Source organism: Saimiri boliviensis, chromosome 19 (assembly GCF_048565385.1).
Source record: "Saimiri boliviensis isolate mSaiBol1 chromosome 19, mSaiBol1.pri, whole genome shotgun sequence".
NCBI classification, from domain to species: Eukaryota; Metazoa; Chordata; class Mammalia; order Primates; family Cebidae; genus Saimiri; species Saimiri boliviensis.
In genome coordinates, this window is record NC_133467.1 from 19,350,151 (window position 1) to 19,369,907 (window position 19,757).

General features: G+C 39.9%; 1 protein-coding gene across 10 annotated transcripts in view; it reads right to left on the reverse strand.

The window, feature by feature from the left end:
* Positions 1-19,757, reverse strand: part of RABGAP1L (RAB GTPase activating protein 1 like) — a 709,048-nt gene that overhangs the window by 186,011 nt on the left and 503,280 nt on the right. The window contains exon 1 of one of the 10 annotated variants that reach the window (XM_010336104.3): positions 419-2,168. The exons of the other annotated variants lie outside the window; for them this stretch is intronic. Within the exon in view, the coding sequence (XP_010334406.1) occupies positions 419-586 (168 nt within the window). The 5' untranslated portion in view covers positions 587-2,168. Of the gene's footprint in view, positions 1-418; positions 2,169-19,757 lie in introns of those variants that run through there. 10 annotated transcript variants of the gene reach the window in all.

Here is a 19,757-nt window from a genome sequence, read left to right on the forward strand (position 1 = left end):
AATGGGGAGGTTAGAGAGCAAACCACACGCAGTCTAGATAAGTTGCTATGTCTGTTGTAAAATTTAACCCTTTGGAGATAGAAATAACAGAATGCCTCCATCAAACACTTGGGTATTCTGCTTCATTGCTGAGCCTAGCCAGTCAGAAAACCATTTTTTTGCTGCCACAGAGATAATGCCACTAATGTGACCCTGGGCTCTGAGAAAAGAGCCATGATCTCCTCTAACCAATTAAGGAGTGGCGTGGACTAGGCTGAAATGAGCTGCACAGCAGTGGCCACTCAGCACTTCCTTCTCGGCAGAATGGGGAGAAGGAGACGAAAACCAGAGACCACAAGCCTCTCTTCAGAGACACAAGGAATTTTCACAGAGGACAGCAGATTCCCTACAAATGAAGTTCAATGAAAAACAGTCTCACCGCCAGAAGCCGAGGCACAAACAGACGATGCCCCATCCCCAGAAGTTCCAGCACTCGACACGCATACTCATTCACCAGCTTGCTCCTCTCGTCGTGCATGTCCTGGGACTTTTTGACAGGAGGTGTGAGCTTAGCAGCTGGGGCTGGGCAGGGCACCCCTTCTTCCATGAGCACTAAGTAGGTATCCAGAGTGAGAAAGATGGATCTCTTATCCACAATTTTAAGAACTGCGGTGGGAGGGGAGCCAGGTTTAGGTCTCCCTGGGAGGACGTACAAGCCAGTCTGTGGTGGGAATTGTCAGCTAATGTCTCCACAAGAAAAACATTTTGGCTAAATTATCCACTGCGAGAACCCCAAAGTAGGCTGGAAAATGAAAATGAAATCAAGTACTGATCTAAATAAAAAACGGCAGAAGCAATCGAATGCGAGAAAATGGCCAAGAGTGATGCAGGAGAGTTCAGATACATGTGTAAAAACGGACAAGCTGCTTAGAAGGGTCTAGCATGTGAGAATGTGTGAGTGTGTGTCTGTGTGTGCGAGAAAGGGTGTGTGTGTGTCTGTGTGTGAGAAGACAGCAGCAGCAGTAGCCAGGAAGCCAGGGCAGTTGTGAAGCTGCAAGGAGAAAAGGATGAGCTCATTGCAATCCTCGATTCGTGACAAGCAGCGCTGTTGCTGCTGCTGCTGCTGCTACTGCTGCTGCTGCTGCCTCTCGCTGTGAATCAGTAATGAAGGGGTAGGAAAGGAAGGGGAGGGAAGAGGAGGAGGTAGGTGAATGAGCATGCAGAGTGTGTCTCAGGGGAGAATGCTGTAATAAGAAGCCAATGGCGAGCCATTGGACAGATGCGCTTCCCCCTCCCAGTCTACCTTCAATCACTGTTAGTCTGACAGCTTATGCTGTTGAATACTAAAGCCACAGAGAGATGAACTAGCTTTTCCTAACATGTGATGCTCACAGGAAAAAAAATCAGACAGCCAGTTATCTGAAAGGCTGACCTTTATTCACTCTTGCTTTCTAACAACAAGAACAGATCTTATACTTGTATTTAAAATGGGATGTTCCCATCCTTACTGGATGACTGAAACTGCTACAGAAGAGAGGTATTAGGGTAAAATGACAAGAGTATGAACAGAAGGGTCAAAGACCAAACATCCAAGAAATGACACACCCTCAAGTTGAAGAGTTTACGCAGTAATAATGACTTTTTGCAATGCAAATACAAGAAGTATTTCAGGATGCTGGGAAGGCTGGCCACAATTAAAAGAAAGACTTTTATAAACATGCAACATGATAAGTCATAAAACCTACAACATAATATTAAGAGTATACATTTAAAGAACTATTAAAGTTGAGATTCTCAAAGCAAAAATAACTTTTGTATGCCACAGACCTTGATAAATCCTCAGCTAATAGTTGAAAACATTGTCCCGATAATCTCTGGTCAAATTAATCCTTCCCCAGTAATAATATAAAAATTACCCATAGTTCAAAATTTTACAATCTTAATGCAAATGTGTTATATTATTTGATATGAATAATCAGTTGTAGCCAAATGAAGGCAAAATGACAAGATCACTGTAGGGACAGTCTCTTAACGCTATGCTAACAATTAACTAATACATATTCAGCATCTTCATTCTGCAGTTCTGTAGCTGGTCTCTTAAGTACCAGGCCAGTTTCTCCATACAAATTACAGTATGGTACAAACAGAAACAGGGCTAAGAGAGCCAGAGTTTTTTGAGTCTTAGTTTTCTACTCTGACAAGAATTACATATCTACAAATAACCAAATAGAAACATATTTATTGATGTATGTTTGCAGGCCTGAAGAAATAGATTAATTAGAAAATGAACTTAAAAAAAAAAGAAAAGGAGCTTAAAGAAATAGAAAGGGAAATTCTGCCTCCTTTAACAATATATTATTTGTTTTGTTTTCCAAAATCTCAGAAAAACAAACCTTTTAAAAAATTTAACATTTAAAATATTATTTAACAAGTTATTTTAAGTGAAATATTTATATGATGTTGTCAAGCCTTTTATTTCTTCCAAAAATGATTTTTAAATAAACTATATAAAGTAGAGCTAGGCACCGTAGCATGTGCTTGCAATCCCAGCTACTCAGGTGGCTGAGGTGGGAGGATCCTTTGAGCTCAGGAGTTCCAGGCTGTAGTGTGCTACATTCCTGCCTGTGAACAGCCACCAAACTCCAGCCTGCGCGACATAGTGGAACCCATCTCTAAAAACAAAAATAAAAAACTATACAAAGTGAAGCTTTTAATGTAAAATGATAATGAGCATAGAATATTACATATATACAAATAAATTTCAGGTCCCTGAAGTTTTGGAGTAAATGTTTGAGGTGCTGCCTAGAATGGAGATAGGTTCAGCTGGAAGAGAGAGACCATAAGACAGAAGAGGTTTCGAGCCTTTCCTATTCTATCCCTGAACACACACCACACACACACATCCACACACATACACACACACACACACACACACACACACACACACACCACACCCCCACAAACATACCACGAACCCACACACAGAGCCCCTCACACCTCCCTGCACACCCCACACACATTCCCCATACCTCCTTACACACCCGCACCCCCACTATACACCACACACACACATATACACACACATACACCCATACCACACCCCCATAAATACACCACGCACCCACACACAAAGAGCCCCTCACACCTCCCCACACCCCCCACACAATTCCCCATACCCCCCCATACCCACACTCCACATATACACACCCATACACCACACACACCCATAGACACACCACACACACACACACACCCTACACACACATCCCACACACCACACACACACACATACCCAACACCATACACACTATACATACACACACATCAGACACACATATACACCCTCCACACACACACACATCCTCCACACACACACACACCCTCAGCTCCATTTTAACCTTGTATACATACTAGTATTCAGCATTAAATTTTGTTTGATAGGACTGTGCTACTGCTACGCACAGCACTGCCATAGACATTTCACATTTAAGAACAAGGAAATATTCTGAACTGCTCTTAAATGTGAATGAAGAATTCAGTGACTTCTTAGCTTATAGGATTCTTTTCTGGTTGACTTTTTAAAGGGTAGGGAAGATGTTTCCATTCAACTAACCTGATCTCAAAAAATACTAGCAGAAACATTTTTTCTTATGTAAACCAGAAAGAGAATTTGCCCAAAAAGATTCCAGTAAAAATAAGTAAAAATTAATCAAATGATTTTGGAACTGTATGGTTTGGCTCTGATGCTCACAAAAAGAAATTAAAATTACACATACTATGCATTAAATGATATCTTAATCAGCAAATCAAGTTCCAGTGAAAACATTTAGGTACATTTAACAAAATGCTGTGTACAAGGCACTGCAAGTGGTCATGTATTTCAGTTTCCCCATCAAAAATCCCTCATGATTCCTTTATGCTTCCCCTCAAAAATCCTTGCACTCAAAATTTCCATCATTTCTGCCCTGGTCCTATTTTCAGGTTATTCTTTCAAACTAGGATGTTCATCAATATCAAGTAAAATGATTCTTCTAGAACACTACTTGGTGAAATGAAAAAAGATTCCAGGTATTATTAAGCCCTAAAAGAGTCACTCATTTCAGTGAGCTTTTACTCCTCTTGCTCCTCGAATTCCAAATAATTTTTTTATTGTTGTTGAGATTCAGTAATAAATCACAGAACAATAACTAGAACACTATTCTTTTGAAACGGGGTCTTGCTATGTTGCCCAGACTGATCTTGAACTCCTGAGCTCAAGGGATAGCCTACCGAGTACCTGGGATTATAGGCATGCACCCAACAGAACACTGTACAGAAAAAAATTTTTGAGTTATAAAATAGTCCATAAAATGGAATAATAGAAACTCCTCTGATTTAACAAGTTAATAATACATGATTTCTCTCATTTCTTTTAGATGAATCCCCTACAGAGGAAAAAAACTTATTCCCTCTATCCTGCTAGGTTCTCTCACTGGGGCCCTGCCAATAAGTCTGAGAAAACAGAAGTTAACAAGAGAAACATAAACAGAACTTTATTAACACATGCGGTATGCATACACATGGGAGAAACTCAGCAATGACTAACTCAAAAGAGTGGTTAGAACTTGGGGCTGAGGCCAAGCACAGTAGCTCACACCTATAATCCCAGCACTTTGGGAAGCCAAGGGAGGTAGATGGCTTGAGCCCAGGAACTCAGATCAGCCAGAGCAATATGGCAAAACCTCATCTCTACAATAATAATAATAATTAGGCATGGTGGCACACACCTGTAGTCTCAGCTATCCAGGAGGCTGAAGTGAGAGGATCACTTGAGCCTGAAAGACTGAGGCTGCAGTGAGCCACTACTGTGTCACTGCACTCCAGCCTACATGACAGAGCAAGACCCTATTTCAAAAAGACAAAAATTTGGGACTTCTGTATGGCAACATACAGAAGCTGGCAAAGCTGCTCTGAAAATTTAATAAATTAATGCATACAAAGGAATCTCTCCTAGTGCCTAGCACATGATAGGTGCTCAATAACTAGTAGTTTTTTTCATTCTTTCCAGGAAGTCATGTGGATGAGGAGAAAATGTGTAAAAAATACATTGTGTTTATCTGGGTTAGGGTTTAGAAAGACAAAAAGAACTGAGGATGTATCAACAATAGAAAGAGAGTTAGTCAAACACTGCAAAGACATTCCTGTCAGATCACTTGCCTGTTTGGTTCACTAAGACACAGACACATCAGTAAGTAGCAAAGGATCCATGCCCTTCTTGACTAGGAGAGCAAAACCCAATTCTCTAGCTATTCTTTGCCTGACAGACTATTTTTAAAGAGATGAACCTTCAATAGTTTTGCAAGTTCCTAAGCCCCAACAAACAGGTCAAAATACAGGTGACAGTAATAGTGCCATTGTGGTACTGTCAAATCTGGCACAAACTGCATCTTTGTTTCATTCAAGTCTTGATTCTGGGCCGAGCATGGTGGCTCATGCCTGTAATCCCAGCACTTTGGGAGGCCGTGGTGGATGGATTGCTTGAGGTCAGGGGTTCGAGACCAGCCTGACCAACATAGGGAAAACCCGTCTCTACCAAAAATACAAAAATTAGCTGGGCATGGTGCCGCACGCCTGTAACCCCAGCTACTTGAGAGGCTGAGGCAGGAGAATTGCTTAAAACTGGGAGGCAGAGGTTGCAGTGAGAGGAAATCATGTCACTGCACTCCAGCCTGGGTGACAGAGAGAAAATATATCTTAAAAAAAAAAGTCTTGATTTTGCTCAACACTGTACTACATGCTTCTAGATATAGAAAGACAGATCAGATGCTGCTTTCTAACTTTACAGATTAATCCATCTACTTGCAGAAAAGCTAAAATGAAAGGTAATAAGACTGAGCTTACAAGTTATATCACAGGGAAATGAGTCTCATTATTTTATAGTTGGAACTCAAACATCGAAGAATTAGAGTACGATATAAAAGATACCGTACGGTTAGCCTGACATTTTGGTGGGTGGTTGAGGTCACATGCTTATACTATAAATATTGTAGACTTACCTAATTTTTTTGTTTTTTGTTTTTCTTTTCTTTTTTTGAGACAAAATCTTACTCTGTCATCAGGATGAAGTACAGTGTCCCAATCTTGGCTCACTGCAACCTCTGCCTCCCGGGTTCAAGCGATTCTCCCACCCAAGCCTCCAGAGTAGCTGGGACTATAGTAGAGACAGGGTTTCACCATGTTGGCCTGGATGGTCTCCATCTCTTGACCTCATGATTCACCCACCTCGGGTTCCCAAAGTGCTTGGATTACAGGCATGAGCCACCGCACCTGGACTACTTACCTAGTATTTTAGGAATGCTCTAACCTCTTGTAAAATTTAAGGCATAACTGTTAAAGGAGGTTTTTTACTTTTAAATCGAAGAAAGAACTTTCCCTTACTAAAAGCAAATATTGTAATGCCTTTATTAATGTAAGAATGTCTTATGATCTGCAGAGAATTAGAAAGCAAATACTGTAATGGCTTTATTAATGTAAGAATGTCTTACAGTCTGTACAGAATTAGTCATTTTGTTTCTACTTTTTTTTTTTTTTTTTTTTTTTTTTTTGAGACAGAGTTTTGCTCTTGTTGCCCAGGCTGGAGTGCAGTGGCACGATGTTGGCTCACTGCAGCCTCTGCCTCCTGGGTTCAAGGAATTTTCCGGCCTCAGCCTCCCAAGTAGCTAGGATTACAGGCACCCACCACCACACCCAGCTAATTTTGTACTTTTAGTAGAGACAGGGTTTCACCATGCTAGTCTCCAACTCCCGACCTCAGGTGATCCACCTGCCTTGGCCGCCCAAAGTGCTGGGATTACAGGCATGAGCCACCATGCTGACCTTTTCTATTTCTTTATCATTATTGATATGTAGCTCAATAGGCCGCTTATTTTATTCCTGGACATTTAAGAAAGAACTATGCTGTACATAGTAAGCCAAACATCTGACACTTCTGGTAATCAGGCTCAGTTATATATAATTTTTTTTTTTTTTTTTTTTGAGATGGAGTTTTGCTCTTGTTACCCAGGCTGGAGTGCAATGGCACAATCTTGGCTCATCGCAACCTCCACCTCCTAGGTTCAGGCAATTCTCCTATCTCAGCCTCCTGAGTAGCTAGGATTATAGGCACGTACCACCATGCCCATCTAATTTTTTGTATTTTTAGTAGAGACGGGGTTTCACCATGTTGACCAAGATAGTCTCGATCTCTTGACCTCGTGATCCACCCGCCTCGGCCTCCCAAAGTGCTGGGATTACAGGCGTGAGCCACCGCGCCCGGCCATAAATATTTTTAATTGCTTTATTGAGTATGGCTGACACACAGAAAGCTGAATATATTTTATGTGTACAATTTGATGTACTTTGACGTAAGTATATACTTATGAAACCATTATCACTATCAGTGCCATAAACTTATCCATTGTCTCTAAAAACTTTCTCCTATTCCCTTTGTTTTTTCCACCTTTGTGGTTAGGTCACTTACTATAAGAGTGAACTCGGTTAAATATTTTATAGCAACACAGAGTAAGTCTACTGCTTTTTTTTTTCCATGTGACATTAATTAAAATATTCAAAGGCAGTCTTAATTTTCTTTTCTCTAAGTTAATCATCCCCGTTGCTAACTGGGTCTCCTATGAGCTGGTTTCTGGAACATTCTAGACTATTCACAATCATGCTTGCTCTTCAAGAACACACTTTAGACAGTATCTCTCATAGGGCTGCCCACACTGAAACAGATACTCTAGATATAACCGAATAATAAAGTAATGAAATCTTGTTAGACCCTAGAAAACACCAAGGTCTAACATGTTTTTCCTATTTGAAAGACTGAAGAAGCAGATAAGTGACTGCTCATGATCATAAGACTTGTCAGAGGCAGAGCCAGGAAGCCAGGATCTTCAGAGCACAGATGTATGGCAGGGAACCTAGCATTTCCTGCACTGTAATTCGGTCTTTCAATTAATGTAGCCCATAAAGAACATATCTTATTAGGCAGATTATACTTCACCACTTTATTCCACATGGGATTGATCGGGAGCCTGAGCCCGCCATCTGGTATGAAAGAATCTAAGATTTTTAGGTTGCGTTGAGAAGGCGTATCTACAAGACTGCCTTGAGAACTGTCACTTCTAAACACACACTTGTTATAATAAAGCACATCTGGCTTCTCACTTTTTAACTGATAAGCCCTCTCTTTACCAAATGAACAGTTCAAGGAGCTACATCCTTGGCAGCTCAGCCACAGTGTCTCTGTAAGAGCTGCCTTCTTGAAGCCATGTTAGTGGCATAGGCATGAAAATGGAATGCTATCTCAGTTCATTCGCCCCCTTTCCTGGGCAGTGTGGATAAAGCTCATATTTATTTTCAAGCTTAAGCAGAAGGTATAAACATATGTTAGCAGAAGCCTGTTTTTAAATTTTGAAATGATCAGATTAAAATTATCGTGTATAGAATCCAGACTATTCCCTGATCCTTTCAAGCTAGACCAGCATTTTTAAATTTTTATGTGTGTATTGCCATTGTAGTTAAAAAATAATCCTAATAAGTTGTGAATTGTCTCTACCTTCTTCCTATGGTCCATCTCCAATCCCCAATTAAATCTGCAATCTCTAACATCTTCACGTTACATAGACTGTTAGGTATAGTTTAACAACTGTCACTGTGAAAAATAATCTTTTTAATGGTGAAGTTATATGGGCCAACCCATGTATTAGGAAGCAAATCTATTTCTAAAAAATTAATATGTCAGGAACATTCATCTTTTTATTATTTTTTATTTTTTTGAGATGGAGTCTCACTTCTTTGCCCAGGCTAGAATGCAATGGTGTGATCTTGGCTCACTGCAACCTCAGCCTCCCAGGTTCAAGCAATTCTCCTGCCTCAGCCTCCCAAGTAATTGGGGTTATAGGCACGTGCCAGTATGCCTGGCTAATTTTTGTATTTTTACTAGAGACAGGGTTTCACCATGTTGGCCAGGCTGGTCTCGAACTCCTGAGCTCAAGTGATCCACCCACCTCAGCCTCCCAAAGTGCTGGGATTACGGGCGTGAGCCACCGTGCCCACCCAGAGGCCTTCTCTCTTACTACCCTTATCTAATGAAGGCCAGTAAAAAGTTTGTATTATTTCTTTTATGACATTTATCACTACTTGAAATTGTTTTTTTACTTCTTTGTTGTGTATTATCTCTCTCTTTTGTTTTTTTGAGATGAAGTCTTACTCTGTTGCACAGGCTGGAGTGCAGTGGCATGATCTCGGCTCACTGCAACCTCTACCTTCCCGGTTCTAGTGATCCTTGTGCCTCAGCCTCCTGCATAGCTGCAACCATAGGTGCGAGCCACCAAGCCCAGATAATTCTTTTGTATTTTTAGTAGAGATGGGTTTTCACTATGTTGGCCAGGCTGGTCTTGAATTCCTGGCTTCCAGTGATCCCCCTGCCTCTGCCTTCCAAAGTGCGGAGATTACCAGCATAAGCCGCCACACCTGGCCAATTCTGTATTATCTCTCTACCCAATTAGAAAATATCTGGGCAGACTTACAGTGGAGAAGAGCAAGAGATTCAAAAAATCTTAATTGACAAGGGTATGAGAGAAAAAGAAACACAAAATAAGGTCCTTGCCTCAGCTTCTTCTATTCATTCATTCATTTTCACTTTGAAAGATTATAATTTTATAGGGCCTTTGAACCTCTGTTTCCTTTAGCAACCAAAAGTCAACTAAAGTGACCCCTTGACATTTACAGATTTAATATTTTTTGTTTCTGTTCTCCCCAGAAGACCCCACAGAGACAAAACACAGTAACTTGTGAGTATGCTGAGCAATGAACTGAGTCACTCCCATGCAGCAGATGGTGAGTAAATTTAGCTTATAGTCTTTGCCCTTCTCGGTTATTATACATTCTTATGACAAGGCAGTTATTTTATGTCAATTTCATAAGTAAAGAAACTCTGTAAAAAAAAAATCATAGCAGTACTAAAAAATCAGGAAATGTAAGAGCATCTGAGAATATATTCTTCATGAATGTTGAGTTATTTTTATCCCCTGAACCCATATTTTTACATACTAAAAACAGACCACAGTCCACTAAATTTGTCTACCTGGTTAACTGCAGCAACTCCTTAAGAATGCCATGATTAATACCTAATATTATGCTTCCAAAAAGGCTATTACTGATCTATAACCATCATAAAGACTAGTCACAGAAAAATGCACAGACTATTTTAGACGTGCAAGTAGCTGAGTCACTGTGGTTTTTGGTAAGGAGGAGAAAGGTTTTCTATATTTAAAAATAAAGATATAATAATATTGGTATTGAAAGTATCCTGTGAACTTTGGATAACACATATTATTTAACAGTCAACTACTTTAGGAAGGAGAAGGAAATTAAAAGCACAAAACAGGTTGGGTGCGGTGGCTCAAGCCTGAAACCCCAGTACTTTGGGAGGCTGGCCTGAAGGGGGAGGATGGCCTGTGCTCAGGAGTTCAGGACCAGCCTGAGCAACATGATGAAACCCTGTCTCTATTAAAAATACAAAAAAAATTCAGCCAGTTGCGTGGTGCATGCCTGTGGTTCCAGCTACACAGGAGGCTAAGGCACGAGGATCGCTGGAACCTGGGAGGCAGAGGTTGCAGTTGCCCAAAACATCATACTTTGTTTTCTCTTCACTGCACTCAAGCCTGGGTGACAGAGCAAGACTTCATCCAATGTGTCTGATAGGTACATCTGAGGCCGGTTGGGATATCTGAGGCCAAATTACGATGAAAGTGGAATGCCGAAAGGAGGGGCACTGTACAACGAGCAGGTGAGGAATGCTATGAAGATCATCTTTTTGAAAGATTGATCTAGTAGCAGAGGGCAGGACAGCTTAAGAGAGGAAGAGACTGAAGGCAGACAAGTCAGAAAACTCATGTAGTCATCTGAATGTGAGAAAAAGAGAGTCTGGACTGGTGTGGTTGCTATGGAAATAGAGCCAAGCTTGAATCTGAGAAGTAGCACAAAGAAGAAATATCTCTTCAGTGTTAAATTTCTAAAGTACAGGTGGTTTGCTGTGACCTCCTTTGTATGACTCACTGACACAAAACTGCCAGAGAAACAATATTCTTTACCAAGTCAGGGAATAGGATACCACAGAGGAAGCAGAATGCCTCCTGATAAATGAACACAGTGGCTCTCTCTAAGTTCCTGGTGCTGAAGCACAAAGTTGATTAAAAGATCACTTGAATGGGTTACTTTCACCGTAAGTCTAATTATTAACGTAGTTCAAACAATAATACACTAAAGCTACACCATGCAGAAGCTGATCTGGTATCAGTACTCCATTGCTTAGGGACACACTGGTTATCACTAAATGAACCGTAAGTGAGAAACTTAAGGTCTAGGAATCTTCCTTCTCTATAAAGTACACATCTTTTTCTTAAAATTAAAGGCAGAAGAGGACAGAGAAGTTTTTAAGAGGAAGAGAAAGATAAAAGTGGAGAATAATAATGACTCCCTATTCATTGTCTCACATATCCAGTTGTACCCAAGTTCCCTATAGTACCTGGGAAATGCTGCTCAGTTTGCCCCTCTCCACCCCTATTGTTGCAGCCTTGGTTAAAGAAGTGTTCATTATTTCTCCCCTGGACTATTCTAATAGTATCCTATTTTCCATATTTATTACCAGTCTCTTCACGTTTCAGGCTTTCTGTCTTCAAATTATCTTCCTAAAACAAAATATTTGAGCATGCAATTGTTTGAAAGTATCCATATCCTCTGGTCCACAGATTCAACGCATATACACTAAGCCCAAGACATCCTCTAGACAAGCTAGATCTATCCTGTCTTTTCAATTACATCTGTCACCTTGACCCCTCATGCCCAATGTCCTCATGAAGTTTCTCATTATTTCCCAAATATGCTTTATAAAAATGGTGCTTCTCAAAAATGATGCTTCTCTTACCTACGTATATTGCTCTTGTTGCCTGAAACATCATTCTTCGTTTTCTCTTGCTAATCTTTCTTTTCTTTCTTTCCTTTTTTTGAGACAGAATTTCACTTTGTCGCCTAGGCTGGAGTTCAGTGGCGTCATCTCAGCTCACTGCAACCTCTGCCGCCTGGGGTCAAGCCATTCTCCTGCCTCACTCTCCCGAGTAACTGGGATTACAGGCACCTGCCACCATGCCTGGCTAATTTTTATAGTTTTTAGTAGAAACGGGGTTTCACCATGTTGGCCAGGTTGGTCCTGACCTCATGATCCACCCACCTTGGCCTCCCAAAGTGCTGGGATTACAGGCATAAATCACCACGCCCAGCCTTCTCTTGCTAATCTTCCAAAAGTCAAACATCATTTTCTCTTTTCCTTCTTTCCCCCTTCCCTTCCCCCTTCCCCCCGTTCATTCATTCCTTCCTTCCTTCCCTCTACCTCTCCCTCTTTCTTCTTCCTTCCTTCCCTCTTTTTCTTTCTTTCTTTGTTTCTCTCTTTCTTTCTCTCGGTTTGTCACCCAGGCTACAGTGCAATGGCGTGATCTCAGCTCACTGCAACCTCCTTCTCCCGGGTTCAAGCAATTCTCCTGCCTCAGAATCCCGAGTAGCTGGGATTATAGGCGGGTGCCACTATGCCCGGCTAATATTTGTACTTTTAGTAGAAATGGGGTTTCACCATGTTGGCCAGGCTAGTCTCGAAATCCTGACCTCAGGATCCACCCACCTTGGCCTCCCAAAGTGCTGGGATTACAGATGTGAGCCACTGTAAGTCCAGTTTCACTTTCTCTCTCAAGTCATCCCTATCATTACCTCCCTCCTCTGCCTTTGCATCCTTCCCATTTATGACCTCACAATAACACTCTTCTATGGCAATTATTTGTATGCATGTCTGTCTCCTCTACTTCTCAATGAATCTATAAGATTAACCACAATATATTCATTTTTGCAATTCCAGTACCCAATAGTTTTTAGTCACTGTGGTCACAGATCATTTAAATAAATATTGAGTAAATGAACACATGAATAAACAAAGCTCAGAGGAAGAAATTAAAATTAAAATATGAGCTTAATTTTTAAGAAAATATATATTAAACTCAGGGATAATAAACATATATATCTCTTTTATTTAATGCAGGTGTCCCCAAACTACGGCCCGGCCCACGTGCCACATGCGGCCCCCTGAGGCCATTTATCCCCCACCCCCACCCCCCTCTCCGCTGCACTTCAGGAAGGGGCACCTCTTTCATTGGTGGTCAGTGAGAGGAGCACAGTATGTGGCGGCCCTCCAACAGTCTGAGGGACAGTGAACTGGCCCCCTGTGTAAAAAGTTTGGAGACGCCTGATTTAATGTCTAAATTAGTAAAAAGAAAGTTCAAAATGAAAGCAAGAGTAATGCTTATATATTTCTAAAAGAAGGGAGGGATACTGACACATAGCAAAACAGCATAAGATCCATAAGAAAATAAATAAAGCTCAGCCAGGCACGGTGGCTCACGCTTGTAATCCCAGCACTTTGGGAGGCCAAGGCAGGTGGATCACCTAAGATTGAGAGTTCAAGAACAGCCTGACCAACATGGAGAAAACCTGTCTCTACTAAAAATACAAAACTAGCTCGGCATGATAGTACACGCCTGTAATCCCAGCTACTCAGGAGGCTGAGACAGGAGAATCGTTTGAACCCAAAAGGCAAAGGTTGCAGTGAACCGAGATTGCGCCATTGCACTCCAGCATAGGCAACAAGAGCGAGACTCCATCTTAAAAGGAAAAGAAAAGAGAAGAAAAGAAAAGAAAAGAAAAGAAAAGAAAAGAAAAGAAAAGAAAAGAAAAGAAATAAAGCTCAATGTTATTTACCAGTGTGCTCACTACCATTTAATGTTCCTTCAGAAACATGTAAATTTGATTTGGGGAATGTGGGGGTTCTCATGATAATGGTCTAATTCTCTGCTAGTGAATCAGTGAACAAACTCATACGCTTTGCAGAATGGACGGAATTATAGTTCAGAAGTTACTAGCTTGTGTTTGGATTTTACTGTGTACAACAGAATGAGTAGGGGAGTATAAAATAAAACAATATTTTCCATTTCACTTAGAAACAGAGTATAGGTATTGATGGAAGTACTAACGTATTTGGTTATAACTACTAAGTATTATAAAATCCAATCATTAAACTTCCCAAAGGTTTTTAAACAATGTCCACATGAACCTAAACTAATATTAATATAACATTAAGATGACATATGTAGGCCAGGCGCTGTGGCTCACGTCTGTAATCCCAGCTCTCAGGGAGGCAGAGGCGGGAGGATAGCTTGAGCCCAGGAGTTCGAGACCTGCCTGGGCAATATAGCGAGACCCCGTTCTCCACAAAAAGGAAAAAACAAAACAAAGCAAAACAAAAAGACAAAAAAGATGACATATGTAATATAAAATATATAATTATATGTATAATTATATGTAAATCTCTATACATAATTATATATGTATAATTACATATAATTACAAGATTAAAATATAAGATATTTAGGAAATACCTGATTGACAAGTTTATTTGCCCAAAAGGGCAGATGCTTAGAATTTACCAGTCATAGGACTGAAATCAAACTTAAGAATATGACATAGAAATCACTTCGGTAAATGGGAGACTCTTCCACATGTCTTCTTTACAACTTATTATATTTAGAGATGATAAAACTACAAGTAAATGTGCAAGATGTTTGAAATGGAGTCAGCCAGGTAGCATACACAAATTAGTCAAATAATTGAGTTCAAATTTCCATTTATTTTTACATTTGCATATTACATATGGTTGTTTGTTTTTGTTTTTATTTCTTTACTATTTCTTTCCTATCAGTGATACTCCAGGTTATAATGCTCTGATCATGGGATGCCACAACATTTAAATAAAAGTTGAAATATCTAGCCAAAATTTAAGAACTAAAAGTCTATCATATAAGCATTCTGCTGTATTTAAGGCAAAGAGGCCTAAAAGCAGCTGTCACCACTGTAGGGCTTATGGTCTGCGCATAATGATGGAGAAGCAGCGCAGGTTATAGACATGACAGAGTGAGCAGTTGAACACAATGCTCAAAAGCTCCTACAGGGCTCAAATGGTCCTGTTCTTAAAAGAAATATCACTCCTTTACTTGGAATATTCTCAGAATTAAAAAGAAAGAAAGAAAGAAAGGAAATATCACTGCTTTAGCTCTCCAGATACCAGAGTCAGCTTGCTGTCTTTGCTCTGAAATGAAAATACATTATTTTCCAGCAAGAATGTCTAAGCAGCAAGTATGCTCAGCAAGAGCTTTTGATTTCCTCTCTTTACCCTAAAATTGCCTAAACATAGCATAATACACCAAGCCAAGACAACTACAATTATCATTTCTTTACTGGAATTATTTATTTTACTGAAATAGTAGCTGAATGATAAGCTAACTCTAATCTCAGAACAAGACAATTCTCTAATTTAAATTCACTCAGGCGGGGCACGGTGACTTATGCCTGTAATCCCAGCACTTTGGGAAGCCAAAGTGGATAGATGACCTGAGGTCAGGAGTTTGAGACCGGCCTGATTAACACAGTGAAGCCCTGTCTTTACTAAACATACAAAATTAGTGGGGATTGGTGGTGCCTGCCTGTAATTCCAACTACTTGGGAGGCTGAGGGAAGAGAATTGCTTGAGCCCAGGAGGCAGAGGTTGCAGTGAGCCAATATTGCACCATTGCATTCCAGCCTGGACAATAAGAGTGAAACTCTATCTCAAAAATAAATAAATAAAAATAAAATAAAATCACTCATATTGTGTTGTGAAATACTGCAGCATATTCTCACCCCCAAAATATACTTTTCATTTAAATGCTACTGAGAATACAATGGGTCCTATTTAAAATATACCATCTTTCATTATTTTTTAATTAAGTAGGAGTTGTTTATGATTTAATAATCAAGAAGAAACTGACTAGTGGCTTCTGCTCCAATACTAATTCTTCAAAATGGAGATTCCTCAACCATGAAAGGACTTGTAGAACATGTAAAACCCTAGTACCAGGTAAACGCCCACGATGCTCTCCACACACTACCCTCACCCCCATTTCTAGGCTGCCTTCCTTTACCCTTGTTATGATTTTGCTTTCTTGCAGTTTGGTCTGTTCTTGACTTTGTACTCTGATTCCTAATATGCCCCTCAGGACAGCCTTGCTTGATGGCCCATGCTTGTCTCATTTATCTCCTTCAGTTCATCTACTCAACTCAACCTTTACAAAATATTACCATGTCTGGGTAGAAGATGTTCCCATTACCAGTCCCATACCTGCTGGGGTAAGCCTCTCCCACCTCCCACTGCAATACAGGAGGAACTGCAGACTGGTCATATAAAAGAAAGAAAAGAAATCTCAGCTAAGATAAATATAATAAATTGACAACAGAGTGCTAAAGAGAAGGAAAAATAGAGACTAAGTAGGTAAATCTATAGTTATCCAAATAAAAGAAGAAAAACTCATGCCTGTAATCCCAGCACTTTGGGAGGCCGAGGCAGGTAGATAATGAGGTCAAGAGATGGAGACCATCCTGGCCAAGTTGATGAAACCCCATCTCTACTAAAAATAGAAAAATTAGCTGGGGGTGGTGGTGTGCACCTGTAGTCCCAGCAACTGTTGAAAGCTAAGAAGGAAGAGAAATCCACCAAAGTGATAAGCAAAGAAGTACGGGACCTAAGGAATACAGAATTGTATTCTTTTTATATTTTTACTCAAATAGGTACCATTTGCCATGCTCCCCAATTCCTTTGCGTATAGCAGATTCATATTTATCTGAAGTATATTTTCCTGTCTTCCCTAAGGACTTCCTTAAACATTTTCAGTAATCCAGATCTGCTAGTGATGAATTCTTTTAGCTATAAAAGTATTTCAATCTTAGTTTTTGAGAGACGTTTTTGCTTTTTGTTTTGTTTAGTATTGCTAACATGTGGTTCCACTGTCTTATTGCTGGCATTGTTTCTAAGGAGAAATCTGCTGTCATACTTATCTTGTGGAAAGAAACATTACACATATTATCTTTTTTCCTTTGGATGTTTTTTAAGATTTTATCATTATCACTGGTTTTGAGCAATTTCATCATAACATGCCTTAATGTAGTTTTCTTCATGTTTCTTTTGATTGGAATTCATTGAACTGCTTCAGTCTGTGGGTTTATAATTGTCATCAAATTTGGAAAAACATCAGCCATTATTTCCTCAAATGTTTTTTGGCCTCCTTTCAGCCCCATCCTTTCCTTCAGGTCCTCCAATTATACATTCATTAGGCCTTCTGGAGGATCTCACAGCTCACAGATGCTCTTTTCTTTTTTTAAATTTGCTTTGTCTTTGTATTTAATTTTGAATAGTTTCAATTGCTATGTTTTAAAGTTCACTACTCTTTTCCTGGGCAATGTCCCATCTGCCCTTCATCCTATTCAATGTACTTCTTAGTTCTATCAGATGTTGAAATTTTTATCTTTTTTTTTTTTTTAAAATACAGAGTCTCACTCTGTTACCCAGGCTGGAGTGCAGGAGCACAATACCAGCTCACCGCACCCTCCGCCTCCCAAGTTCAAGCAATTCTCCTGCTTCAGCCTCCCGAGTAGCTGAGACTACAGGTGCACAGCACTATACCCAGCTACTTTTTTGTATTTTTAGTAGAGACAGGGTTTTGCTGTGTTAGCCAGGACGGTCTCAATCTCCTGACCTCTGATCCACCTGCTTTGGCCTCCCAAAGTGCTGGGATTACAGGCATGAGCCACTGCACCTGGCCCATTTTTATTTCTTAAAGTTAAATTTGGTGTTTTTAAAATATCATGCATTTCTTATTTTTTTGAACATACGGAATAAAGTTACAGTATTAATGTCTTTGTCTGCCAATTACAAAATCTGGGCTGATTTTGAATGATTGATTGTTCTCTTCATTATAGATCAAAATCTGCTCTGATCATCAGATAAAGATGAGATCCTAAGCAACTATAAAGCAACTTGAAACCTCTCTGACCAAGAGCCTCTGATGGAGTGGGAGGTGAGCTAATTTTCTGACCAGCTTGGGCCATCACTTCAGCCACTGGTCACAGTCTTTGCTTCAAACTGAAATTCAGTTTGGCTTTGAGTATAGGGATACATGGAGGATTCATGTACTTCAGTGTTTGTTTTGACCAAAAGTTTATTTTTCTAGTGCATTTTCTAAGTCAAAGTGGTGAAAATATGTAATTTTAGTATGCATGACTGGGTCTGAAACACTAAAAATCCCTGAAAAGTTAAAAAAAAAAAAAAGAAAAGAAAAAAGAAAAAAAAAATTCTCAACCAGGGGTGATTTTTGTTCCCAAGGGAACACTGGGCAATGTCTGCAGATGCTGTTTGTCTCAACTGCACATGTCCTATCAGCATCCTGAAGAGATGAGGAATACTGCTGAACATCCTGTAATGCATCCACTGCAGCCACCTATAACAAAGAATTAACTGGCCCAAAATGCCAATAGTACTGAGTTTCCCAAAATGCCAATAGTACTGAGTTTCCCAAAATGCCAATAGTACTGAGTTTGAGAAATACAGCCGCAGAACAATAGGATGGAAAGAACACAAGTCTGCAAATGATCTCATGGAGCTGAGATGCATGAGGGTCCGGACCATGTGCTATCTCCACATACTGTCACATAGAAAGAAAAAAATTCACATTTAAGCCATGATATTTTGAGATAGGTACTCAGAATTGATATACTGCCAAAATAAAAACTTAAATGTCAAATATGTTTTGGGCTTTGACCTTTTTTCACCTTGACCTTTACTAATTTCTAGGAACTATACCATTATACATTGTCCTCCATAGCCATATCTAAAGTTGGTATTAGAGGCCAGGTGTGGTGGCTTACACCTGCCATCTCAGCACTTTGGGAGGTCAAGTGAGTAAAGGTCACTTTGAGTAAAGGTCAAGGTGAAAAAAATATATTGCGGGCTGGAAAACTACTGATCCTTTTTATGTCATGTCACAATATTTGGTAAAACTACTGCCTTTGATAAGTTGGAAGGTTGACTGTGTGCCTATACCTGTCACTTCAGAGAAAGTGGTCTACAGTCTAAACTGATTAAGTACAGTAATTTGAAGATACAGGATTAGAAAATCGAACTACTTCTCCCCAAACAGAGGGATTTAAAAGTCTCTACATTTTTCATAAGTATCTCTCATTAAGACTTCTCAGCCAAAACACAGAGCCAGCTAAGAGGCAAAAATCAAATTGATGGTATTGCCTTCTCATTCAAATTTGTGGTTTTAGCTAGCCTCAGGGTCACCTCCATTAAAATGGAGGGAAAAAGGATGGGCCATTAAATGCAAACAGGCAAACAAATAAAATGAGAAGACCTAGAAGAAATCTTTATGCCTAGAAGAGATCTTTAGATCTATTTACTCAGAAGGAACTGAATGGAAGCAAAAAGACCACAAGTCGACAAAAGTATTCAGAGAATTATTCCTCAAAAGAAATCAAAAGGTTGGCCTAAAAAAGAGTTGTTTGATCACTAAAACAATTCTTGGGCTTCCAAATCTCCGTAAGTAGCAAAATGTGCAGCTCCCTAGGAGGATGTACTACTCTCTAACATCATTATTTTTTTTATTTTTTGAGATGAAGTCTCACTGTTTTGCCAAGGCTGCAGTAGAGCAATGTAATCTCAGCTCACTGCAACCTCCACCTCTGGGGTCCAAGCAATTCTCCTGCTTCAGCCTCTCAAGTAGCTGGGATTACAGGCACCCGCCACCACAGCCAGCTATTATTTGTATCTTTAGTAGAGACAGGGTTTC